This window comes from Leptosomus discolor, chromosome 16 (assembly GCF_034619465.1).
Source record: "Leptosomus discolor isolate bLepDis1 chromosome 16, bLepDis1.hap2, whole genome shotgun sequence".
Taxonomy (NCBI): domain Eukaryota; kingdom Metazoa; phylum Chordata; class Aves; order Leptosomiformes; family Leptosomidae; genus Leptosomus; species Leptosomus discolor.
The window spans coordinates 17,095,234-17,122,946 of NC_141406.1; the positions used below are offsets into that span (position 1 = coordinate 17,095,234).

Sequence of the window (27,713 nt, forward strand, 5' to 3'; positions counted from 1 at the left end):
CTAAAAACTCCTCTGGAATTTCGTTGTTTCTTGTTCAGATACAACTGGAACCTCTGAAAGAAGTTTCTGGTTGCCTTTGTGTCTTTGGAAGAAAAGACAAAGAAAAAGTTTAAAAAAACCCAAAAAGCTAGAGATGACTGTTAAAGCAGTTAACATAATGCCATTCCTTAGATCATGGTGAGAAAAATATTGGGTTGGGTGGAATAGTAATGTTGCATCAATTTTTGAAGTACCAGTTTTGTGTGAGTCTGGTGCATACCTCCCCCAGGAACAATATGCCTCCCCTGTCATACATTGCTGAAGATTTGAAATATCTATATTAACAAAAGCAGTGACTGAAGGATATGTAGCACTCTTTCTATTTGAGGAACATTTGATGAAATTAGAGAATACTGAAGGTTTGCTGTTATCCCTGCGCAACAATAAATTTCTGTTTGCTAGTACAATGGTCTAAATTACAGGAGTAAAAGGAGAAGCTGGGCAAATGTTACCCGTTTGAAAACACTGATAATGGAGGGTCTAGAAAGAAGGTTGGGTTTTGAGTGCAAAAAAGACAGAGGAAAAAAGTCTGAGTGAGCAGGGAACTCGGAATTCAGTGCTAGATTCTGGACCTTACACTAGCTTTTTTTTTTGCTAAGAGAAGCATATCACCAAAATGTTCATAGACACATTTGCGACTACCTAGCAACCCTCACAACTAAGAGGGAAAAGCATAAACCAATTTACTGAGCACTTTGGTATTTTAATTTCCTGCAGTTTTTATTCTAAACACTGTGATTCCTCTAGGCCACCCCTTGCCCCAGAATCTCTGCTCAAAGAATCACATGATTGTCTGAGAAACTTATCTTTCACTTTTAAGATAGAAAGGTGGATGGAGAAAGCTTGAAAATATAGCCCCTACTTATTTTTATGTTTGTTTGTAAAAGGAGAAAGAAACCTAAAAGCATATAGCATTCACCAATTAGGATTTTTGTATATTTCTATTGGCCTTGCTGCTTTTTAAGATACTTCACTCTATATGTATGTATGGTCCTAGTTGTGAACACTGAGACCAGCTCCTCTTCTGGATGATTGTCAGAGTTGGGTTGCAGAGGCAGAAGTTTTCAAAGACCTACTAGGACTGTGGGATTACTTCATTCCCTTCTTAAATAAAACATATGACATTGTAGAGTTATATTTACCCTGAGATCCAGAACAGTATACAGTAGGACTTTCATGATTCAATAACAGTCTAATAAGCCTTCCCTAGTTAAAATTTATCTCTTCAAAATTTGTTACTGCTATACAAAGGACTGCATCTTCTATTACTGTCCAATATATACAACCACGCTGAGTGCTATGGACTTCATTAAACTATCTCAAAAATTTTTTGACAAATGATAAGATTTTGGTAGCACATGAAAATTACCTACAGATTTGCAAAATATACAAGAGTTCAGAAGGGTTGATGGCTTCATTCTATTTTTTTTTAATTAGTTTCTGATGTACAATGATGAGTTTAGAGTAGTAGTTCTGTAAGCTGCTCCTAAATGTGAAAAGTCTATGCAGCTGTAAGAGTAGTGTTTTAAGCGAGTTGGTTTTGTATGTGAGAATCTGGTGTGTGTAAAACGTATCCTTCATCTGTGCTTTTTTATGCATGTAAAAAACTTTAATTGCTGCAGTTATCTACCCCGTGCTGAGTATCCCTACCCCTTTTTTTTTTTTTTGTACAGGGGAGGAAGAGAAAGTGCTTTGCCTATGAGTATTCTCTGTGAAGTGTAGAAAATAATGCTTATGTGATTTAAAGGGAAGGGGCAAAATGTAGCAGTGTCTCTGGCCCTCTGATAGAGACAGTTAATTGATGACTGAGCTCAGAATCAATGGGCTGTATTTTCAGTGACAGACATGGCTATCATACTGGGTTCTGTTTCAAGAGTCTCTGCAATGATGAACCTGTTAGAAAGGCATGGAGCCAAAAATATTTAAGTGTCTTGTTAGCACTGGCTAACAGAGCATATTATATACAGAATATATGAAATCATCAAAACCTTTTAAAACAAAGGACTAAAACCTCAAAGAAGTAATTTACCAACCACATAACATTTTGTAGACATTTATTTTAAAAATCCAATAGTTTTTATGGTGGGTTTATTGCTATGTGGTAGAAAGGTTCCAAGAATGGGCATCAAACTGATGTATCTTTAAAATTCTATTCACCTCTTTGGCACAAGAGATGTGTAAGCGTTCCCTAGGCAAATTCATGCATGCCTAAGAGTGGAAATCTGTCCAAAGATATGTAGAAAGTTGCAGTATCATGCAATGCATTCCACATGTGGTACATCAAACTTACCTATTGATATCATGAGCACACCTGTTCTGAAACAGAACACTTTTAATCAAGTAGCCTTCTCACTCAACAAGTAAATAATTTTGACCAAAAGATCCTGTTTCTTCTCAATCAATCAATCAATCAGTCAATCACATGTTTGCATGTCCTAATGATACAATTCCAACTTTGATTCATAGTCTTCCAGCAGGACACAAGGACTATCCAGACTTGATGTTTTTTGTAAAAGAGAGCAGCAGGGAAATACCATGTTTGATTTGTCATTGAAAAAAATTAAAAAGGTCATAACACTTGCTATTTCTTTAGCAGATCAATTTGTTTTTTCAGTTCAATTGACTCTTACCTCTCCTTTCTACATAAGAAAGTCAGACGTGCCAGGACTGCAAGACCGACTATTCCAAATACACAGCCAAGAATAATTACTTGTTCGATATCTGAAAAACAGAGACCAACCACCACAAAAGAGGAAGACATTGATACATTTCTTCATATCCGTTTGAATGCAGTCACGTGACAATTTTTAAAATTGTACGTATAGTGTTAATTTTACTGTTCTTTGTATTTGTGGAACAAACTGATAAAGAGTAGGAACTCACAAAATTCCTACATTTGATAAATAGGACAGGTGGCTGCAAAAGTTGTTCTAACACAAAGGATGGCTAGTGGTTAATATGCCGTCAGTGGCATGAATGTACAATATTTATGTAGAACCGCCAATCCCAACAACTGATGATTTTTCACTCCATTTTCCATACTGTTTGATTGCTTTAAAAATTGCCCCTATTTTGGTATTAAGATTTTGAAACTGGCTCTGCTGCCTAACGATTATGTAAAGAGAGCAAAAGTGACTGTTCTGATGTGGGTACAATGGACTGCATCAGACAGTATGAACATGCTAAAACTATCAATTTATTTCTGAGACTGCATAATAAGGACACAAGAAAGACAGCAAGAAACCAGATACGAAACAAATTTTGCATAACAAATCTCCTCTTGTTTTCTCACTCTGCTAAAGAGTTGCATGTTACCAGTTCTTTCGCTTTCCTACTGATGTAGGACAGTGCTAGCAGGATGCTGTATGGCTATGGTGAGCAATGGAAGCTGAAGATATCACGCAGGTAAATTTTCCATGACATATAAGACAATCGGTAAAAGTTTAGGAGATGCAGCATCTGGAGTCAACTGCCTGAGAGAATATCCTCTAAGGAAAATACCTGCTGGAGTATCACTGCTGAAAAACTGCAGGTCCCATTGTGAGCAATCTTTGTCCCAGGCTCAGTGTCAGAGGAGTGTAGTTTCTTGGCTGTGAGCACTGTGGTGTCTTAAGGTCAAAGTAGATTCAATGCTCTGCCCTTTTTCTGCAGCTAGTGATAGCACTATATGCATCTATCAGGGAGCACATAGCCTATTTAGCGATAGGTGAGCAGTGGTGCATCTGAGCTTTACTGCCTCTGGCCTGCATTTTTGCTAGCCTTTCCTTCCTTTGCTTTGTTATGCCTGCAGGAAGAACTGCCTGAACTACAGCCTAGCACGCAGTGATGGCAGAGTGATGTAACACACTTCTGTGATCCTAGGATAGATAATTCAGTTTCTAATTTGGTTTACACTGAAGTTTAAAGAAAGAAGTAGGATACATAAACTGTTTCATAGACATTGGTCCTTCATCCAGCAGCTTCTGTACAAGGCTCAAAAACTTCTGTTTGGCTTACACGCACCTTCCAGCTGGGTACCCTGTCTCTGCCGACTGATGAGAACCCACCATTGGCCTCAGTAGTTTGGTCTAGTGGTGATTTCCCTCTATAGCAAAATGTTTGTTTTTAATTTATAATCTCAGGTTATATTTCTTGATTTTAATATGTTTTGCAGCCAGTTTCCTGGAAACGATAGACAGACAACAATTCCATAATAAGAAGAACTAATGGATTTTGGCATCATCAACTGAAAAAAAGCGCAGAAGACTAATGAGATTTCTGACAACTTGCCAAAAAGAACTGAATTTACACAGAGCCTGAGCCTGGAAAATGAAACCTAAAAGTGAGAAGAGAAGGAAGAAAAACCAAACAAAAAAATAACAAACAGACAAAGGACAGACAAAAACAGGTTGCACTTAACACCACCGAATTGTTGTCTCTCACAAACAGACTGTATGTATATATATATATATGGCTGAGATTTTATAATTTTAAGCTGCATTTTACTTCTGATTTTACTAGATTCTCCTTTTTGCTTATGCTGGATGGTTTCTTTTTCTTCCTTTATATGATATTCTGTGAAGGGAGGTTGCTGTGGTACTGGCAAGACTTGCAGTGGGATTGTAATTAGAAGCATAGCAAAATAATTATTAGCAGAGGATTTCCATGGAAACTTGCGTTCAAGGAAGCAAAACTCAAAAGCAACAATATGCAGTCCCAACAATATAATTTGTATTTGAAATTTCAAATACAGAAATGGATTTTACAAAGTCACTGGCATTTAATTTTCTTGTTTCCTATTCCTATCCAGTTTTCATAGTCCTCATGCCTTCGTTTTAACTATTCCAGCTTTTGAAAAGTAGAAGCATATAGCAACTTAAAAACCTTGGTAATTTGCAATACAGAGCTTGAATTTGATGTGCCACAAAACTGCAGCAAGTGTAACGGGCACAGCGCTGTAAAGAAGTACCCCTGGAGGCTGAAAATAATGAAGGGCTGGGCCCTGTGTTCTTGAACGGCATGAAAGAAATAATTTGAAAAAGTGTGCTTTAATAGTTCGTGCTGGAAGTAAAAATGAGACCACTAATCACAGTGGCTAGGTCAGTGGTCACTCATTCAGGCGCCCAGAAATTTGCAAGTGCTGTCCATTAATTTTGTCAGCATTTTCCTGGCATCAAGGAGCCCTTCTGTCACAGGGTTTGTTAAGATGGATGTTGGTGAAACAACAGCATGCTGCTGCATAAAGAGGAAAACAGTGAAGAAAACTGACCTCAGTAACGACAGATTTTTGACAACGTGAAGATCTTTTCTGTACTTACACTGAATTCAGAATCAATGCAAGGAAAACTGTGTCTTAGACCAGAGGCAGAAATATTTAGTGCAAAGCAAGTACTAACTGCCATGCTATAAAAATACTAGAGGTTTTGACATAAGTGAGATGAACTTTGGCCTGTTTTGCCTATCTTCTCTGGAGAGGCTTGGACCTGTCAATAAAATAACTTCTCAGACAGAGACTGATATCGAGCAGGAAGTCTTATGATGCAAAAGGAGGAAGAATGCTGGATATGAACACCATTATTAGGACACAGCGGTAAAAAAAAAAATTAATGAAGAACTGTGTATGCAATTTGTATTTTATATTGCCTCAATCAGTTGTCAGTGTTGTCAGTATCCCGTTTATGGGCAGCATTGCCACATCCAGCTTCCTGAGGCTGGTAAAAATAATCATTTTTGGCTCACCTTACGAATGAACTATAACCCCAAATATCAAATAGTAAGGAAGGTCTTTGTTACACTCAAATGAATACTATTCTTTCACACCTTGTTGTTCTTTGTTGTCTTTCAGGAAACCATGTGCTGAAAAACATTGTGGTTTTTGTTTGCTTATCCATAAAGCTGTGGCACATCTCCATCATTCTGAATGCAGTTAATCTCTATGTATCTTCCAACTCCTCCCCTTCAGTCTCTCAGGGCTGGCTTTTTGCCCCTCTTTCTCTGGTGTAAGTGTCAGCATTTGGTTTGCTTATTGAGACTGACTGGCTCCTCTCCAGTATGTATGTGGTTGATGGCAGCAATGGAAAAATGTTCTTAGGTTTCAGCTTGGCAAAATGTTTTGCCACTGACTTTTTAAGATCTGGACTTACTTTGTAAAGATTTCGTTCTTCTCGGACTTTTGACAGATGATCTATTATTACTGTGAACTATGAAGCATGCTAAATTATCTACTAAACTTCTGAATTTCTCATATTTTCAACAGTTAACTAGAGTACTCCATATGCTCTGGCCTATCATATTAAACAGAAATGTTTTGAAATACCTCTAGCTTTCACTCTTTCCAAAACAGCATCACTACTGAGACTGGCCCTTGTGAACACAATCAGTTGCGTATTTATTACTAGCAATGACTGGTCCAAGAAACCATTCCATTAAAACGTTCATTCATCTATTTAAAATTAAGTAGCATTCCCTGTTTTGTATTTGCAAGTGTCCAATAATTATTCTTTTATGCTAAAGTCAACAGTCTGCTGCCCAAACTCACTGCAGTTCATCTCACAAATATCACTAAACCTGCAGAACTGCGTTGGAAACGAACAAGCAATTGGTGCAGGCCCGCAGAGGCTGATGTAATGCATCAGCTGGCCAAGAATTCATTGCTGATGTGTTATGCACATTTCTTTGGAAGGTGCTTAGAATGGAGTCTCTGTTGATATGAATTATTTGATCAGTACTTTCAGCAACAATTAACTTGGAATTAAAAGTGCTTCAACATGCCATGTGGCCTTGCATCACCCTGCTGTTTTGAAACATTGCCATCTTGAGGACATTTGAAGTGTATGTGGCATGTGAATAAAACAAAGTTGAAACTGTTAGAAAATATTGGGCAGTTTCCTGTAAATCATAGAGATAGCCTAACTGCTACAAAATCCAACAATCCCAGGCTAATTGATAATCTAATGGTGGTGACACAAGAGGACTAATAAATTTATGTTATTTATGCTAAATACTATTACATCATTCACAATAATTTTACTGCTATAGAACAATACATTATGTTTTGAGATAATGTAATCCTTTAGAAAAAGAGTGGAAGCCTTCAACAAGCACGGGCCGTGCCTGCTCTTGAATCACAGAATTGCAGAAGTTTGAGGTGGGAAGGGACCTCTGGAGGTCGTCTTGTTCAACTCCCCTTTTCAAGCAGGGCCACCCAGAGTCAGTTGCCCAGGACCGTGTCCTGACGGCTTTTTAATATCTCTGGGGAGGGAGACTCTACAACCTTTCTGGGCAACCTGTGCCAGTGCTCAATTAGCCTCAGTAAAAAAGTGTTTCCTGGAGGTTCAGAGGGAACCTCCTGTGTTTCAGTTTGTGACCATTGCCTCTGGTCCTGTCCCTGGGCAAAAGCCTGGCTCCATCCTCTTTGCACCCTCCCTTCAGGTGTTCGTACACATTGATAAGATCCTCCTCTCTGCCCCACCCCTCACCCCCACCCCACCCCACGCCCTGCCCTGAGACTTCTCCAGGCTGAATAGCTCCCAGCTCTCTCAGGCTTTCCTCATAGGAGAGATGCACCAGTCCCCTAATCATCCTCGTGGCCCTTCATTTGACTCTCTCTAGCATGTCCATGTCTTGCGCTGAGGAATGCAGCACTGGACACAATGCTGCAGGTATGGCCTCCCTAGTGCTGAGCAGAAGTGAATGATCACCTCCCTTGACCTGCTGGCAATACTTTGCCTAATGCAACCTGGGACACCATCTTTGGCGCAAGGGCACCCTGCTGGCTTGTGTTCAGCTAGGTGTCCACAGGGCCCCCAGGTCCTTTTCTGCAAAGTTTCTCTTAAGGCACTCATTTTATAATGTGTGACTTCATAACCTACCCCTCAGATGGCTCAGACTGGATGTACATTTGCCCCAGTTAGTTGCAAAAAAAGTTAAAACTATATTAGTGATGACAGAATAAAGGTTGACAATAATGGTTGGGGGTTGTGCCATCATTTATGCTTGAAAAATACCTCAAATTATGTGGATGCTAAAGGATTTCAGTAATCTCTAGTTCTCTGTATGTATGGATAGATTATATATTTATAAAGCTGCTAAAAGACATTATATTTCTATAAGAAAATTACATTAAAATAATGCTGTAAATAAGAATTATTTTTGTAGCCTTTGTATTTCTGTGTTACAGAATCATTTTTAGCTAAATACTATGCTTTCCTGTTTTTCTAAGACCGAGTTTGAAATTTATTTTAAGTCATCCACTCAAGAAGCATGCCTACGAGTGTCTTTCAGCCCAACCTAGAGAAAGGGAAGCACGTAGCCCTAAACCCTTCAGAAAAAGTAGATACATGAAATAAATAAAAAGCCCCACCAAAACCAAAAACCCCACAATAAACCATCTGTTACTTAGATTTGAATGTTACTCTTTCTAGAAACCCAGAGATCTCATGTTCAGTCTCTTCCCAAGTAAGAGAAGTTGCTTTTGTCAAGGGCCATCATCATATATTGAGATTGCCTCGTTTGTGATAATTATTTTTTAATGTTAGTTTGTAACATTTAAAAGGAAACAGACCTGTTCTCCGGACGCAACTGGGTGTGTCTCCAGACCAGGCCCCCGTCACTTGACAAATTCTTTCCTCTGACCCAGTGAGTTCATAGCCCTGATTGCACATAAAACTGACGCTTGAGCCCAGCAGGTAGTTGGTTCCATTCTTTCTTCCATTGGTTGGATGAGCCAGCCAGCCACAAGAGATCACTAGTGAAAGAGATACATCTGGTTAAAGTATTTTGGATTTGGACTAGCGAATCTCCATCACAATGATTCAAATGGCATTTTAGTGGCAACTCATGGAAAGACAAAGACTTTTAGGGTAATTGAAAGACAATACTTTCTGATTTTTAAAAAATTTTTAATTTTTATATCTGAGGAAGACAGGTAAAGGCATAGAAACTGAAGATAAGGGTTCTACACAGTGGTGTAGTAGTGGAAAAAATACAAAGAAATTTATTTTATGTTTGTCTAAGTATCCTACCAGTGCAGAGTTTTCCTGGTACAAGGACAATTCCTCCCGATAAGAGTGTTTACAGGTGTGTGAAGCTACAGTTGAGCAAAGCCTCCTTGAACAGTGTTAACTATTAAGATGCCCTGTAGAAAGAAACGTAGTGATGGATGCTTTGTGGAGTGTTGTATCACCTGGCTCTAGATTTTCTACCAGCAGCTTGTGATTCTGATGAGATAGTCTTGTGGAATTTCCCACTTGCAGGCTTCTTGTTGTCAGGACATCAAATCTGCAGAACAGGTCAGAGTCACAGAGCGAGACCATCTCTTTCACCAGGGGATCAGCAGGGTCTTCATAAGGAAAGAACACGGGCAGAAAGGAAGCATTGTGCTTTTCCCCATAAAAGAAATTGTTCAATAAGAGCTCTGTATCATAAGTAAAGAGAGAAGTTCCATTTTCAACAGCCCCTTGGGAGAAACAGAGAAAGAAAGAGAGAGATTCATATGTAACATTGCCTACAGACCTAGGCCACCTTCTGCTACTAACTCAAGTGCTTATTTACATAAACGTAGCTAGAGCTGGAAGAGTTCTATGAAGCCCTACAGCTTCCTTCCAGCTCAGATTATTTTCCTTTTCATATGCAGTATCTTAACTTAGCACTGAAGTTAGTGTTTGGTTAACCTGGTGTTTGATCAATTACTTAAAATTAGATCCAAATAATTGTGTAGCTATGATTTTATGTAAAGATGGTTTTAGACGCCTGCTGGCAAAATGGTGATAAAGAAGTACCTCAGACAGAGCTAGTTAAACCAAACATCACAAGCCAAACAGATCCTGATCCTGTGTGTCCCTAAATTTATCATGTCTGCCATGGCCCTGCTTTTTGTTTTCACTCTGTTAAATCAGAAACTTCCAGAAGTAGGCGTGGTGAGACTTTCCAGCATGATCTGAAACCTGGAGTATGGCTACACTGTGCTTGATACCTAGACCAACTGGCAGCCAGAGGGTATTTTGCATCATGTTTCTGGCCCATCTCCTAATCTGACGTCAGGAGGAATGCTGACCAGTCTCATGCTGCAGGCTAGATATAGCAGCCTAACTGCTTTCATTAAATGAAAGGAGACATTCTTTTACACACCCACACCCACACCCTCTTTTTTAAAGGGACGATTATTAAACTGTGATTTAATAAATGATTTTTTAAATTGTCAGCATGGTACTTGATGGAAGCATTGCTAATATTCTGGAAAAAGATAGCTAATAATGGATATTGTTATACTTCTCTAACACTTTAGTCTGGCAATGCTGTGTTCAGCTGACCATAGTAGATGGAATTCTGAAAGTGTAAGCTATGAAATGTGAGCTCTGACTCTTGATGGAACAAGTGCAGGATGCTCCATGGTGGTTCTGTCTTCAGTCATTTGGCTACGTACATTACCCACTTGGGTAAAGGAGGGTTTACTTCTCTTACTCCCTTCTGTTCCCGCAGCGTAGGTTGCTTAGCACAGACTTCATTTGCGAGTCTGTAAATCTCAAGCTGTTTTGAATTTGTAAAGAAAATGTACTAATAGACCTGAGAAATTACTTACAGTGAGCTCCAAACTCAAACAACTGCTGGGGACTTGCATAAACTGACATGGTGGTTTTATTCTTGAAGGTATACTCATCCTCTGTATTGCCATTCATTACCCCAAAGAGACCCTGTGTGTGATTCACAAATGTCTCTGGGAGCAGAACTGTCACGGTCAGAAATCCTCTGCTTGCCCTTACTTCTACTCCAGACCCAGAAGAGAACATCACTGTGATGTTCTGATCAGCTGCAGAATGGAGAAAGAGACCTACAACAATGAGAGGAAAAGGACCAAATAGTTAGTCACCCATAATGAACCTATTGTTGTGTCACCAGTTTTAACCATTTTTCATAAAGCTTTTCCTCCCTTCCACTCTGGGCTACATTCTGACATAAGCTGCACTGCCTTCTGCCAGTGTCCCAGAACAGAAGCTTTATGATTATGAGAAGATTACATCAGAGAGTGGCTGTGAGCTGAAAGCACTGCTTTCAGTGGTCACAGGTTTCCTCTGCTTCTTGATTGTCTTGTCGATACCTCCCTAATATGGTTTCTTCTCCAAGTCCCATTGTGCATGCATCTAGAGATATTTTTAACTATTCATGGGCTCCAACACACAATAGCTTGCAAGGCTGATATTTGTAACTAACCTTTCAAGTCCATCCAACTTTGCTCAGAGAAGCTGATGACCTTCTGGTTCACCAGGACCTCCAGATTCAGATCCTCTGAGTAGCGTACTTCGATCACATCGGAGCTGTTCTCTCGCATGGCCACTGCAGACAAGCCTGTCACCTCAGCTCCAGTTCCTTCCAAATGAAAAAACAACCCCCCCAAAATACCCAACATGATACACAGCAAATATGGAAGCTTATAATGATACAGAAACCCCCCTCCCCTCCAGATATTTCCTAAAAATAATGAAATATAATTATTTATATTTGAGTGAATTGCTATGCATACAAGTCACATACATAAAACCCCACAGTATAAGTCTCCTACCAGTATAGCATATTGAAAGCAGAACGTTTAATGCTAAAAAAGTCTGGAAAACCTAAATTCTTCATCCCAGCGGCAGTAGCTGAGCTATGTAAGAAGCTTGATTGATCTCCTTTTTGAACATTCAGTCCTGTAAGTAAGGCCTGGGAAAATTGAAGATAGTTGCCAACCGTATCCTGGACTGCATCAAAAGATGTGTGGCCAGCAGGTCAAGGGAGGTGATTCTGCCCCTCTACTTGCCCTCGTGAGACCACATCTGGAATACTGCCTCCAGCTCTGGAGCCCCCAACACAAGAAAGACATGGAGCTGTTGTAGCGAGTCCAGAGGAGGGCTACCAGGGTGGTCAGAGGGTTGGAACACCTTTCCTGTGAGGACAGGCTGAGAGAGTTGGGCTTAGTCAGCCTGGAAAAGAGAGGGCTCCGGGGAGACCTTATAGCATCCTTCCAGTATCTGAAGGGGGCTTACAAGAAGGCTGGGGAAGGACTTTTGACAAGGGCCTGCAGTGATAGGACAAGGGGTAATGGTTGGAAGCTGGGAGAGGGCAGGTTTAGACTAGATAGAAGGAAGAAGTTCTTTACCCTGAGGGTCGTGAGAGACACTGGAACAGGTTGCCTAAGTTGTTGATGCTCCATCCTTGGAAGTGTTCAAGACCAGGTTGGATGGAGCCTTGAGCAACCTGGTCTAGTGAGAGGTGTCCCTGCCATGGCAGGGAGGTTGGAACTAGGTGATCTTTGAGGTGCCTTCCAACCCAAACCATTCTATGATTCAGGGAGGGCATGACAGAAAAATGAAACAGAGCAATCAAAAATTTAAGAAACTGATCTTCAGAATGAATTGCTCAGTGGCTCATGCCACTTCTACCACAAACACAGTAAAATCTATCAAGGGCAAAATATTTTCTTGAAAATCTCTATCTTATCCAATGTGATATTTAGTATAAGCATTCATGTCTACATGGGTGCTGAAATGCACAGACAATTTTTAGTCTGTCGTTATAATTCTACCAGATGTACCAAATCCTTGAAGTATATCCCTGAGGTCAGCTGGAATATCCTTTCCTGAGGCAAGCCTGCTATTTTACACACCATAAAATAGCACTAGATACAGGAAAAGCATGAAAAAAAGTATCTGACATAAGGCTTTTCAGTTTATCATGAGAAGCATGATCCCATTCTGTTGTCCTAAAAGTGGATTCTTTACCCAGTGTGCAATAAGCCAATTCCACAAACTCAGGAGAGATGCTGCTTTTATTCAGGCCTGGGTGCTCGGTGGAATCAATCCAGAGATCAAGCACACCTAACCTCTAACAGCTACTGATTATACTGGATACATAATAAACAGGTTCTTGTGAATAAACATGTTAATTCCCGTAACTCATTATCGTCTCTCCACCTTCATCCGCTTATGCGCAGTAGGTTCTTGAACTGAGTAGAAGGGCTGTTCTGTGACCACCCACAGACCCCAGACTCAAAAGGTGCAACCCTCCAATGTCCTTGAGTCAGGGACCTTGGCTCAAACTATACCTTGGTCATGATTCAAACACTGTTAACAAAAAGTTGGAGTAATAAATCCTATCTAGCAGACATCCTTAAACAATAACATATTATCTTTGCTCTTAACCATGAACAGACCATCAGTTAATGACCACCTCCAGTCTATGTGATTCGAGACTTTAAAAGATATCTTAGCACACAACTAATTGCTATACATAATCACGGTCAAGGCTTGATGTGTGCATGCTTGGGGGTCTCACACAGTCTCTGGTGGTCGTTCGGGGGTCCTGACCACTCCTCGAATTGACCGTGTATGGTCAAGAGTCTTTTAAGGAGATATGGTCAGCCAAGCCTCTGTCACCTCTGTACTAATAATACGTGATTTAAATGTTCAAGCTAAATCTCTTTAACCATATCCCTGCATGCAAACTAAATTTCCAATACAACAATTCTGACATTTCATACTCTATTTTTCCCCCATTTTAAAATGCAGGTATATGACCATCTCCTCCTTAGGCTGGTTTGCAATCTGCCCAGTCAAATGTCGAAGGCCAAAAGTACCTCCAAAAAGATTCTTCTGCCCTACGTTTCATTTTACAAACAGGTCAAAAGATCAGGACAATCAGGCCTTTTAAATAAAAAATTACCCCCTTAACCAACTTCTCAACAGACATTCTGTACTTGTCTGCTAGCCTGAGGTTCTCAGAAAGAATTTTTTCCCCATCCAAAGTATGTTCTCTCAGCTCCTTCTGGGACATTTTTGCTTTGTCAACACATGAATGCATATACAGCTAACACAGAATGAAAATAATGCAGGGCATACACTTACTTGCTTTCTACTAATTTTCAGCTACAATACTATCAAAATGCATCAGCTGGAAGCTACGCCTGTTGACTGATTCCTGAAACTGACCTTATATTTCCTTATAGGTGGGAATGGGCATGGAGGGAAATGAGAATTGTTTTCTTGAACTCCTAAACACAGCAGAAAACCTTACACTTATGGTACTCACACTCAATAAAGCTATCGAATAATCTTTGATTAGGAAGTTATTTTTTTCCTGAACATTTTGTCTGCCTTCTGGTTAGCTTCAAAACATTGACCTTTCACAAATGGCCAAAAAAAGGAGAAGACTAGAGAAGACAGGAGAAATGCTGTAAAGTGCAAATCAAGCAACCTCAGAATCTATTATTTGTCTTTACTGCTTCCTTTCTTACCAACTTACCATTGGGAAAGTATGCCTGCTGTGTCCTCACTTGCACTCTTAGGGATGTGAGATCAGACTCTACCAACACGTATTCTCCTTGGCCTTTGAAGGTGAAGTTCAGACCATCAAATGTGAGGAAGTGAGGATCCCCAAAAGCAGATGCTGTTTTTAAAAGCAAAAAGAGAAATAAGCAAAACCAACACCCATTACTCCTCTTCTTAGGTTCGTGAGAAAAACAAATCTCATTGTGGTGATGCAAAGAATGGCATTTAAACAAAGGAAAAAATGCAAGGCTGATCCATGGTAAATGTGACACAAGGAACAGCCATGACAACCTTGAACAGCATTGTGGGAACAGTGAGTGTGGCAGGTACACTCACCCTGATCGGAAAACAACTAGGACTTGCTAAAGACCAAATAAAGATTAGGTCTTTCATGAGACCAGAAAAAGGACACAAAGATGGGGGCTTTCTGGCTTTCCAGCTTTTGAAAACTTGATCATTGTGTTTACCTTGCATTCCTCCTGCTGGTGCCAACTAATTAGAAATGACCACAGGTCAGTCTCGACTCAGGTATAAATGGGGCCCCACCAGAGCACCGATTTGAGCCAGTCCTCCTCCGAGCAGTGGGTCTGTGGGGACTCTCCCCCCTGAGGTCAGGACACTGCCTGAGGAAACCCCGGGGCTGAGTGCCCTCACCCCCCACCTTTGAACAAACACTTCTGGATATATCCTTGAGTGACCACTTGCCCCTTTTGGGTAAGTGATTCTGGTTTTGGGTAACTTTAAAAGAGAGATTTTCCCCCTCTCGTGGATGAGTGTATGTGCATTTTGGATCGTTTTCCTAAAAGGCCTGTTTAAAGAAAACTTCAGAATTCTTAAGTCAGCTGTGTTGTGGTATATTCTCAACCGACATTCGAACTTTGGTCTATCAGAGTGTTCTCTAACTTTGGTTAGAATAAAATCCCATTTTTGAGTAGCTGCTCTGGCTGTTTTGTGAGCACCTCTGCCTCGCAAACAGGTTTGCCATTTGCTTGGGTCTGTAGGGATGTTCCGAGTGACTGCTCTGTCTATTGCGTGGGTGCCTCCGTGACAGTGAGAAACATCATTCCAGTTACTCTCATCTTCATCAGCCAACATTTAGGGCTGCAACTCTAAAAGGCTGTTAGGGGCAGCAATGCTTACATGGTAGACCCCCTTCCAGAGTGCTCACTGTCAGGCTAGAGGCCTAGTTCACGTGCAATGTATGGGGAGATTTAGACATGAATACAGGGCTATTCCAGAAGCAGCTCACCAGGGCGCTTTCAAATGTAGCTGGAAGTGACAGACAGAGAAATGGGATGGGGCTTTGAAGTCTCATCTGGCCTGAACAGAGAGAGATGGAAGTGATCCTCAGCCCCAAAGCCTCTCTGGAGCTCAGCAGATATTCTTCGTTTTGCCCTTTAGATCAGCAAGAAGTCAGAAGGTCCCTCTCCCCTTCAGCAAAAAAAGCTGAAGTTGTGTCATCTTATCTGAGCTATGACTCTCAATGACTAACAGTGACAGGTAGGTCCTTAACTGCTTGATTGTTAAGTAGTTTGGGATCATTGCCTCTCTCAGTCTTTCACTAGAGAGTCCCTTCCATAAACTAGGTTCACTAGACCAAGGGAAAGAAGGCTTTTTTTTTTTTTTTTTCCTCCTCAGCAGTTAGTGCATTCACTGGGGATTTTCAGACCAAAATGCGCATAGCAAACAAACGCTCATAACAGAAAATCACAGCAAAGAAGGCCTGCCACTGAGTGATAGGTTCAGCATCCCATGTTCCAGGAGAGTTCTGTAAGTACCAAGATAGGTAACTTTTTTTGTTTGAGCTGATTCTGCACTGCATCCATCTTTGGCATGCTCTGAGAAGGTTTTAGCATTAAGATCTTTGCAGAGGGTTCTGTGGCTTTTGGGGGTTAATTTTCTTAGATGCTTAGGCTTGCACAAGCTTAATGAACACTCTCCTGTGTGGTAGCACAGGCAGTTTGGCATATGTTTTTCTAGGAGAAAGATGAGCATCTGTCGCCTAGAGAGAGCTGCATGATGGATTTTTGTCATGTTTGAGTAATGGATGTAATGGCATAAGTATGTTTGGGAATCTTTTTGCAAGATCATGTGCTTCACATCGCTCATCAACGTGTCTTTGTTGAAGAGAAGCATGTTGTAGCCTTTCTTTCCTGTAATGGAACTGTCAGGGCTCTGAGGACGCTCATAGGCTTTAATTGCACTGATCAGTCTCACCGGGCCCTCTACCTATACCCTCTGCCCATGGGTTCTACCTAAGCTCAGGCCCGGGCCTTCGGTCCCTGCCTGAGCTATGTTGTAGGTGTACCTGTCTCCGTCTCCAACACAGCCATGCCTGTGCCTGGCCATGAACCCTGCTGATAAGCACACAGACCTGCAACTGACTTTCTGGCTTGTCCTTGGACGTGCCTTATCACTATGGACTTGCCTGACAATTGCTGGACTGTGTCGCACCCTGGTTACCATCACTGGACCAGATCTTTGAACATGCCCAGCAGACTGACTTCTTAGCTTTCCTTCAGACTTGCCTCATCACCACAAACTTTTGGCTGACCGCCACTGCCATCACTGTGTCCACCCTGCTTGCCTTGCTTGGGACTGGGCCATGGTCTGGCAAGGACTTTTCCCTTCCAACCTTCTTATCACACTTGGCTCTTAGCTCCCTAATCCTTTGTTGCTTCCAGACAGGAAAACTTGATAGGGAAAATCAGGAAAGATTTTCATTCTTTGCTATTGCTAGTCCTGGGAGAGTCTCATATTGTGCCACATCACGTCTTAGCTACCTCCTTCAGTGCCCCCTGCAGTTTTCTCCTTTTTGCTGAAGTAAGCAGCTGCCTCTTTGCACTTTCCTTTTTTATGGGAGGCCACAATCCTGATGGACACCTCAGCACCCCAGCAGCAGAAAAGGCAAGACTTGTGACAGCAATAGAGACATGGCAAGACTTGAGGACTACTTAAAAGCAAGGGGCAGGAACAATAGACACACTTGGAAATGGTAAATATGCCATATTTGATCCGAGTGGCATTTTTCAGCATGATAGCTTTTCTAGCTACTGACAAGCTGTCATTAACCATCCTTAACCATTTTCTTTCTGAGAAAGTGCCCCACTGGTGACAGGGAGTCATGGACATTGACTACTAAACTTCAGCTATTTAAGTTCCTGGGGTTAATGAGGAGGTACTTAACAGCAGAAAATCTTGCAGGACAATTGAAAACCATATACAGATTTTGCCACTGATAGATCAATAGAGACCTTTCATGGAAATTTTCCACTGGATGTTGTACCTGCACCATTGTTGACTGACATACATACATACACAAACACTGTAAAAGCCAAAACTGTATCAAAAAGCTACACTCAATAATGGAATTCTGAAGCCCTTACCAGCTCGAGGTGGGTGATACGTCCTGCAGTCGCTGGAGGGCCGCTTTTTCATATAGAAGTGACAATTGTCAGACCACAGGCAGCAGTAATAGAAACTGATGACATCATAAAGCCAATGGGAAAAGCCAGGTATCCGGGGAGGCTTCATGAAAGGTGGTGAACCCCAGTCATGGCCTCGATCAGGTGTGCTGCCTCCTGTGGAGTCGTGTGTGAGGATTTGGGTCCCTGTGGAGTCGTAGCAACACTGCTGTCCTGCCGCATACTGGGGACTGGTTGAGAAATGCAGTGAAAAGAAAGTCATGGTTCAGCTCTGTGAAGTCCACTCGTCTGTAGAGGTCACTTATTGCCTTTTTATGGATATAGGTAAATGTTTTGGTTGTCAAGCTTTATGTGATGTCCAGAGATGATATCTCACAGTTAGATTTGTCCCCTGCCCCCTTCTCTATTCTGATGAATTAGACCAGATTAGGGATAGGGAGGGAGGAGTTTTTAACCAAGGCAGGAAGAAGGTTCTGTAGGCCTTATAGCTACATGAACATAGCACTCTTTAAAATTGTTCTGTTAGAAAGTGGACAAAGAGTAACTTGTTGAACTTAAGTAGACCAATACAGGAAAGGCTTAATTAGGCCTAGTCAAATCTCTTTTAAACATTAGTGCTTGTTTAGGTAACCCAAGATTTAGCACAGTGAAATTAATTGTTTATTAAATCCAAGGCCTTAACTTTACCTCAGCAATGACGGCAAATACATGAATAAGAGGGAAACGATGGTTGCTATGAACCTGAGAGTTGAGAGTCCAGAGACCTTTGTGACTTCTGTGGTGATGCTATCTCTGAGATTGAACACATCAGTAAAAAAAATGCAGCTTTAAAAAATTTTCTTTACCTGGCTTGAACAGCTCTTACACAGTGCACAGCACCAGGGTGATAAGTACACACGCTCCCCTTTTCAATGTCACAGCCATAATCTGTCTGAAAAAGATCAATGCTCACACTTAATGGGGTTCTTTCCCCATTGCCTTTTCTATTTTTATGTCCTCTCCCCACCCTTTGTCTCTGATGTATGTGTAAAGTCTAAATGAAATGGTTGCAGCTGTGTGTTGAGGAGCATGGAATGATAGAAAAAACAGTGAATTTAATACTGAAGTGACTGGAGCAACATGTTAGTCTAATCTGAGCATTTTACAGTCTATTACAGCAGACCTTGAAGAATGGATGCAGCTAGATGGGAAATTCAACTGTAAGTCCATAACAAACACAGATCACTCCAGACTAACCGTAACTTTCATCCTATGTTTTTAGACAGAGGCAGTGCAGTAAATCTATTTTTTTTCTTCATGTGCTTTTAACTGTATAATTTAAAATACACATCATGTTTAGAGCTTCATAACCAGGGAAGGATAGTAACAAAAATTACCTATTTTTTTTTTAATATACATAAACACACTGCCACCATTTGATATCATAAATAGGAGAGGAAGTTACCCTATCTGGTCCTCAGATCAGCGCTGTAAGTGAAAGCATAGACTAAATGGTAATTGATTTCTTAGCTTTTGTCAGTTCCTTGTTAACAGTGAAGCTGAGGAGGAAGCAAGCAGGAGACAGGAAACAATGGATTATGGCTGTGGAATTGAGCCCTGAAGTACAAGGCGGAAGGGTTTGCAGCAAATTATGATATACTAGGCAGAAATGTGGCCTGCTTCTTCTGGCATGGGATATTGCCTACAAACACAGACTGCCATTTTGTAGGATCTCAAAGAAGTCATCCCTGCTCCCAGCTCCACAGAGCTCACTGCCCTCCCTGAGTGTTTTCTGTCTACCACTGGACCTACTGTCTTAATTCCCCATTGGAAGGTGATTTCCATCTGCTGTCCTACAGGCACTTTTTTTATTCATACTACCTGGATAAGCTGTATCTTCCTCTGTCATTTGAAATGCTACTTGTGAAAATTTAAATACAATTTAATTTCCTTGTAATGACTTTTAGAGAGAGAACGGGGGTGTGTGGAAAGTATGGCATTCCCTAGGCTTCTACTTGGAACCGCAATAAGCCAGAGGGATTGATAAATAACTTACATGGAATCTGCCAGTGTCAGCTCTTGCCTGTGCCAAGGTGCAAGGGCAATCTATAATTTCTTCCGTGAAGTTTGGAAGCTTCTCCTCCTTTCGGTCCCATTCTATACATTTCGCAGTTGCCCATGCATTTGGGTCATTTCTGAAGTCTTTCCCAAGGTGCCAAGCTAATGCATGCTCTGAGCTCCAGACTGATGGAATGTTGCTGGAAAAAAAAAAAGAACCCAAAACCAGCTCCGATAGCCGAATAATCACTGTTTTGACAGTAACACTGTATCTTAATCACTAACTATAATTATGAAGAGTCTTCCAACTTGTGAGTTGTTATTTCATTACAAAGGCCACTGCTTTCTTTTTCCTGCAAAAAGCTACAGCAAATCAAAATTTTCCTAATTTAGAAGGTGACATGACAGCATGCAGCAAGTATGCAATAATCAGAATACATTTTTGCATTTGTGACTCTGGCTTACATGAATCTTTTTCAGAGACAGATGTTCTATTCGTGCCTTTTCACATCGTAGTTCCATTTAGGCCACAACGAAGACTATCTGGATCCTCTAAAAAAACCTAACCCTATGCCCCAATAGTATCAGGCCCGGTGGTGAAACCATTCAGAATCCTTGAAATGTTCCAAGGCTACTCTGCTCTTCATCCACGAAAAAATATCATAAATGTAGTGTAATAAAAAAACCCTCTAGAAAGAGAAAAGGTTACCGTTCTGTGGGTAGCGACTCCTAAATGCTAAAAAAAGGTTCTGATGTATTAATAATACGTTGTAACACTGAAGAGGTGGCATTTATATATCCACAGCGGCTACACCATCTACTCAAAAACTGCATGCATGTGAAAGAATTAGGAAGGAATATCTATGCAAGCTCAGAATATGTATGGAGCACCTACAGAGGTAAACCACCAAAATTCATGGGGAAATATACAATGAAATAAAAGGAAGTGGGCATAAAAATTGTAGGAATGCAAAGGCCTACATACAAAACAGAAAAAAAATAAATGCAGAGGAAGGCCTGTGGCTGCGGTGACAAAATTTGCACAATTAGGGCCTCCTCCACAGCTGTGACAAAAAAAAAATCAGCAGGTCTTAGTTTGCCAAGTGTACTGGGTTTGGCTGGGGTGGAGTAATTTTCTTCCTAGCAGCCTGTACGGTGCCATGTTTTAGATTTGTGACCAAAACAGTGCTGATAACACACCAATGTTTTAGCTATTGCTGAACAGCACTTGTGAAGCGTCAAGGCCTTCGCTTTTTCTCGTGCTGGCCCCCAGGGAGTAGGACAGGGGTTGGCAAGGGGCTAGGAGGGAACACAGCCATGAGAGCGGACCCAAATAGACTGAAGGTAAATTCCATGCCATAGACCATCATGCTTGGCAATAAAACGGCGAGGGAGTTTTTTCAAAGCAGCCCTTACTGGGTGACTGAGTAGGCATTGGTCTGCTCATGGCAGGTGGCAAACAATTGCCTTTGTATTATTACATCCTCCGTGCCCACACTTTACTTAGTAAACTGTCTTTTTTTTGACTCACAAGTTTTTCTCCTTTTGCCCTTCCAATTCTCTCCTCATTTTCTCATGTGAAATGGAGCCTGAGTCCCAGTTTTAAACATCAAAGGAGACAGCAGCTTTAATACAGGAAGCAATGATAAGGTACCTATGATAAATGAATGTTGTGATGTACTTGCCTCTGTCCATCGGAATAGGTGCTGGGGATAATTCTCAAAATTCCAAAGTCCCATGTACTGTAATTGCCTTTAGCGGGTACAGGAGTGAAAGAAAATTCCCCGGTATTGGGGATTTCTCTTGCCAAAGTATAAAGATATTTCCATTCAGCCAACCAGTTTTCTGAGTAACTGTCACCTGTTGCATAGAGGAAGAAAATAATTTTGGATGCTGGAAACAAATAATTACCACAAGATTGAAATTAGATATCTCCACCCATATGTAAATGAAGAGGAAATGCTGACGTTATTGTCATGAGTTTTTTATACTTGCAGATCTTTTCTTGAGGCCTCACTGACAGTGACCGTATGCTGTGCAGTAAGTTACACATGTGATGGCTGCTTGTGTGCAGGTAGGAAAAGTGCCACTTTACCTGTTTCCTGGTATCCCCAGACTTCTATGTTGACGTGGGTTGCTGCAAGTGCCTGGTTTGTCCAGGTAAGAGTTAAGTTTCCGTCAGTGTTGGAAGTGCCATAGTATTGCCATTTTGTCTTATTTACCAACATGCATTTTTCTCCATCCGAAACTTTGCTGTGATGTACTGCATTGCAAAAAAAAACAAAAGTGGATTAAGGATTAATGACCTTTCTGCTTTGCAAAGCTTTGCTTTGCACTGCTCTGCAACGGCTCTGATATAGCCCCTCTATCATTTAAGATTTACCAATATTTCCCCCTGTATGTTTTCTAACAGGACACACGACATAAAAAGAGTAAACTGAAGCCGAGAGAATGCAAACCTTACTAATGTCTGTAGTCCTTAGACTACAACACCACGATGCAGTTATTTTCCAATAGAAGTAGCTACAAAAGGGAGCTGTTTTGGTCCATCTCATTTTTAAGCAGGACTTTTTATGAGTGAATGCTGCTGCTGTATAGCAGCAGAACTCAACTGCTCTGAAAGTTCATGTCTCAAAATATGAATTAATGCAAGGGCAGCAAGAATGACATTTCTGAGGTCAAACAGCCTGCTAAGGAAGAAGAAAAGTGGTCAAAAGGGAAAGGCTTATATAATCTTGCATCCATGGAGCAGGAATAGAGAAAGAAGAGGGATACTGTAGATTTAAGTAACCTGATAACCAAGTTCCAGAGTATGGAAACGTCAGCCCATCATCTGTAGAAACTTCAAAAGGGATGAAACCAGTTTCATACAGCAATGGGGAGATGCAATGGGCTCTTCCATCCTCAGTGACATAGCCACTGGTTTTGATTTTCTGCTTGAACCTGTTGATGTTGAAAACACTTTTTAGTATCACCACTGAGAGAAGGAAAATTCTGAATGTCTCAGTTGTGTTTCATTAAGCAGCCTTGTGTCATGTGTGCATCATTCCAAGTCCCGTGGCTGTTTTTTTGGTAGCAGTGAATGTAAACTGGAAAAATTAGTGTGTACTTTGTCCTTATTACACTAGCGTGGATTCTGCTGTGCACTGCACAAATACACAGCAATCTGCAAGCCTTAGATTTACTATTTAATTACCAGGGGAGGGGGGCATGATAAATTAGCAACAAATAACAAAGGGACAGCAGGAAGACAAAGGTGATGTTACAGGATTAATAGAATTACAGGGTGGCTAACATTGACCATGATATGCAGGCATTACAAATTTCTGGGTTTGTGGGGTTTTTGCTGGTAAGTCCTGTGAATCCAACAAAAGTAACTTCATGCAGTTCTATAATTTGTGCTGTATAGATAAACTCAGAACTTATCGCTCATTATGTAAGCATCTGCTTCCAGTTAGGGCTCTTGCCCTGTGTCCTAAAGTATAATCCCACTCGTGACTCATCAGGATTGTCGTGTGGTGACTGCATAGCTACTCCAAGTTCCGTAGGGAGCTGGGGCCTTGCTTGTCTGCACTGAAGTTTGTATTGGCTATGATAATACAATTGGGCAGGTAATTCAAAGTACATGGTTGTGTTCTACAGAATGAATGCCTGGGTCAAAGATTTTCCTGATGAAGAACTCAAAATATTTTTAGGTGCTGCTATGCAGATGAGAAAGACTTCAAAATCTCACTCAGAACCTTCTGTGGAAAGAGCATCAGGGCATTGGGGTCAGAAAAATTCAGTGTACTGTATATATATTGCATGTGTGACACATGTACCTAAGTGTGATGCAGGCTGACACGCTGGGGATTCACAGCTTTGTCTTACAGGAAAAGATATGATGTCCTACCTACATTTCTTTCTCATTGCTTTCTCATTCAGATTAAGAAATTAATACTTCTTTTTCACAAAATGGAAATGCTAAAAAAATATTGACAACAAAGAGCCCTGAAAGGAAGCTTTTCTAGAAAAGTCACTGTTTCGACAAGTTAAGGGAAGAACTAGCAAGAGTAATGATTGTATTGCACAATAACTTGACCTAAATTAAATGATCCTATGTAGAGTTACAGACAACAGGTATCCTTGAGGGTGACAGTCAGCAGAACCTTTGCGCGTTTCAGGATTCTGACAACTTTACAAAGGAGGTTTTCACTCCTATATAGGCTAGTCTTGTTTCGTGGTAATTACCTATTGTCAGAAAGTGAGATTAGAAAGGTTCACCTCCTTTTGGCAAAGGAATATAAAATCATGGCCCACCTGCATGTTAGCACAGAAGAGGTGTTAAGAGCTGTATTTTCAATCAAAAAGTCTTTGCCTCCCATCAGAGATCCTGAGTATGGAGAAATTTGAAGACAAAATTCTTTGTAATCAGGACAGCAAATTCCCAAGGACTGGCATGTCACCTGGCAAGAGCAGGTATCAAGCAGCTCCCCACATCGGTGTGAGCAAGAGTCTTGAGCTCCTTGTTAAAGGAAGAAAAAAACATAGTCAGGAATGTCATTGAACACTTGTACGTGTTCTCTGAAATGGAAATATATAATTTAAAGGAGTACTGTAAATAAATAAAGTAGGCTGGTATGTTAGTTTAGGAATGTATTGAGGCGAAAGCTGTGATCATCTGCATGTTAAGGTTGCTCCATTTTGAATAGAAAAATACACTTACTTGTGTCTCAGACAGTACATCATTTCACCAACTCCTTGGGTAGTTTTATATCTAACAGAAAGATACATCTCCAGAGCAGCCCCTCTGTGAGTGTCACTAATTGTATTTATTTCTGAGAGTAGGTCTTAAGCAAACCAGAACGGGGTCCCATCACTGTTAACCCTACACAGGAATCAAATGGACAGCTGGTGCTCTTGGATGAATGGAAAGCTAACATGAGTGACAAAGTGTGCTCCAATATGAGATTATGAAAAGCTACTGAATTTCTTTCTTTTGTGTGTTTTATTTGAGTCTAACCTTAACAAGGTAGCTGTTAAGACAGATGATTAGGCCCTTGGCTTAGGTCTGTCTGAGGTCTAGCTGAACAGACCATGAGTAATATCTGGACACGACAGATATTTTTGCTCAACACAAATAAATTAGTGAGAAGTTGGCAGATGTCACAGTAACATTGTGAGGAACAGATGAATTTCACAAAGAGTTATGAGGGAGTTAAGTGAGATGGACAAGCTGCACAGACAACTGGGAGCACCGAGGACCCTTTAGGGAGTAGAATCTTGCAAGGGCAACACTTCTCGGGTAACTGCATCAATTATACCATGCAACGTTGAGAGAAGCTAGGTAAGTATCAGAAATTTTAAATTTGGACATAGATGTAGCAAAATTTGGACCAGTGATGAAAAAGTAATTAGGGGAGGGTCGTTTATTTGGGAGTACATGAGCAAAAAGAAAGAGAGGGGTCAAGGTGGATGGTGAAGAACAAGCATGGGAAAATGGAGAGAAGGAACATAGAAGGAGCCAGTCACACATAAACAAGCTGCTGGTCAGTACATTTCTCTGATTGAGCCCTGCACCTGATCACCATAGCCATTTTATTAAACCCTGTTGCTTTTTTTCTGCACCAACTCACTCTTGTGCGCGTGCGTGCATGTGCACATGTAATTGTAAGTGAACTTCAGGATGAACTAGCCAGTCAGTAGGAGACCCGCACTTGGAAAGTACATGGTCTGAGCTATTGACCATGTACATGACTTGTGATCTGGGCTTAGCTAACAGGCAAATTTAAAGCCTATGCTAGCATGCAAGGTATCTGTGAATGTGGGAGGCCTGTGAATCGGGAGAGAAAGGGTATGTTTGTGGTTTTGCTAGTGATCTTCCATTGTGATCCAGTATGAGAGGAGGAATAGAACTGGGTGGTGTGCAGGTTTATGGGAGTGCTGTCTGTGTTTATTTGGGTGCCAGTAAAAGTACTGCTCTGTTAGCCTGTGTGGCTGGCTGTGTTAATGTGGTGGGTGTAGTACGTGTACCAACATCTTTGCAATAGAGGTTCAGCCTCCATACTGGCTGGACCTACAAACAGGAACAGCAATATCCACATCTGTGGGAATGAGACAGGAGGAGTTTCCTGAATCTGAGAGTACACTGCTGACTCTAGTGGATTGGGAAGGAGAAATCTACTGCATCCCAAACCCAAAAGCTGCTGGATTCACCTACTCACTCCTCAAAAGTCATTAACAATGTATGAACATCGAAAGAAAGAATTTACAGTCACCCGTTATGGGGCTGAAGAGCAATTGCTTGCAGTTCCAGGTATGCCAGCTTCTGTTGAAATGAGGTGAAAATGTCTCTAAGTGTTGTTTTGTGTATGGTGACAAGGAGTGCTCTTTCACTTTTTTGGTAGGATGGAGAGATCAAGAAAAGGAAAAGGTAGTAAAATCTCTGTTTTTCTCTCTCTGCTGGCCTTCCTCCTTTGTCCTTGGATAATATGTGGCTGTGTGGCAGGAAAGAACAGGAACAGTAGTAAGTCAGAAATAAAAGTCAGCCTTCATTCTACACCAGAAAACCTGCCTGTGATGGAGGTAGAAATTCTTGTTCCATATAGGGAGCTAGAAAGTTGTTCTGTGTCTTTGAAAATATTTACTGCATTCTCCAGATTGTCTGTTTACTTACAGAAAAGAGCCAATGTCCTACTGGAAATTACAGAGAAAGGGGTTGAAAATGACACTGTGCCAGCAAAAGCCAGCTTGTGTGCCTTTGCTTTAGCTTGTAAAAATGGTCTCAGTAATTTCTTACCGAGGTGTGTATTCTGAAGTTCAGAAGTCAAAAAAGTTTGTCGTTAAAAGCAGGAAAATTTTTGAAAGTCACTCACCTGCATTCCAAAGAGCAACGAGAGTGAGGAGAATGAAGAAAGAAACATCTATAGCAATGAATTTCATTTTTTTTCCAGACGATTCAGGATGGCTGATTGCGATAGCCTTTGTGCCTGTCCAGGAAAAGCCTTTTATAGAAACACGTGTCCAGAAATAGACTTTTCACTGTTCAAAGTTCAAATTTGTGGTAAATTACCGAAGCAAAACAAATTGAAGGAGATGCTCCTTTTCAGAGGTCATATCCGATTCAGGAAAAGATGGAGGGGGTGGGGGAGGTAGTCAGTAGAACGCCTACACATTATTTTAATAATTACATTTTTCTGAAATGGAAGGACATGTGTATTGTTTTTACAAGTATTTCTGCTCCGAAGTTCAAGACCATGGGGTCATTGGCACAAGGTGTATGTTTTATTGGAGGAACTAAAACCAGTTATCAGTAAGAAGAACAATAAAGAATAGATGCTGACAGTACAGTTTTGTTCAGGAGGTGAGATGTTGAGAAAGCATGCTTACTGCATAGTATGTGCCAGCATGAGGGTTGTAAACAAGAGGGGGAAAAAGGGATTCTGAAGAAGGTACAATTGAAAACGGTGGCATGATGTTAGAGCAATGAAACAGACTACAGAAGGCTTCCAACAGAAGCACAAGGATGTTCTGGCAAGTAAGTAGGGCAAAGCTGATATGGTTAACAGTGTGACTATAGCAGAAGAGGAATTTCATGATGGAGGGTTTTTTGGAGATAAGAACACAAGGCACAAGCCATTGATCTGATATGTAAATGATTAACACTAATAGCCCCCTTTTCATTAAGGGGCTGCGGCTATAGGGCATTACTCCCTTTAAGGTTAGGCAAAACCCATGGGCGGGGCATTGTCCACCCGCGGCTACTTCGAGCTAAGGCTAGGCAGGGACAATGGAGCTTCTGCCAAGCCCTACCTGTTGGGACTACAGGGTTTTGTGGAGGAGGTGAGCTGGAAGTAAGGGACGGGACGGGACGGGACGGGACGGAGGAGTTCACGGCAGGTGTGGAAGAGGCGGGTCTGTGCTTGGAGCTGCGTGTCCCACATACCACAAGAGT

The 27,713-nt window shown here is 41.1% G+C and overlaps 1 protein-coding gene across 1 annotated transcript; it reads right to left on the bottom strand.

Annotated features, from left to right (window-relative positions):
• SUSD2 (sushi domain containing 2) lies at positions 1-26,725 on the bottom strand. Its single transcript, XM_086474327.1, has 15 exons — positions 26,635-26,725; positions 24,080-24,284; positions 22,572-22,723; positions 21,876-22,043; positions 21,466-21,640; positions 19,779-19,980; positions 18,589-18,674; positions 17,705-17,973; positions 14,293-14,436; positions 11,227-11,382; positions 10,598-10,846; positions 9,203-9,475; positions 8,582-8,764; positions 2,670-2,760; positions 1-82 (listed from the first exon to the last, which is right to left on the bottom strand). Exons 1-15 carry the CDS (start codon positions 26,699-26,701, stop codon positions 1-3), a joined length of 2,502 nt encoding a protein of 833 aa, XP_086330453.1. The 5' UTR covers positions 26,702-26,725.
• Between the last annotated feature and the right edge of the window lie 988 nt (positions 26,726-27,713).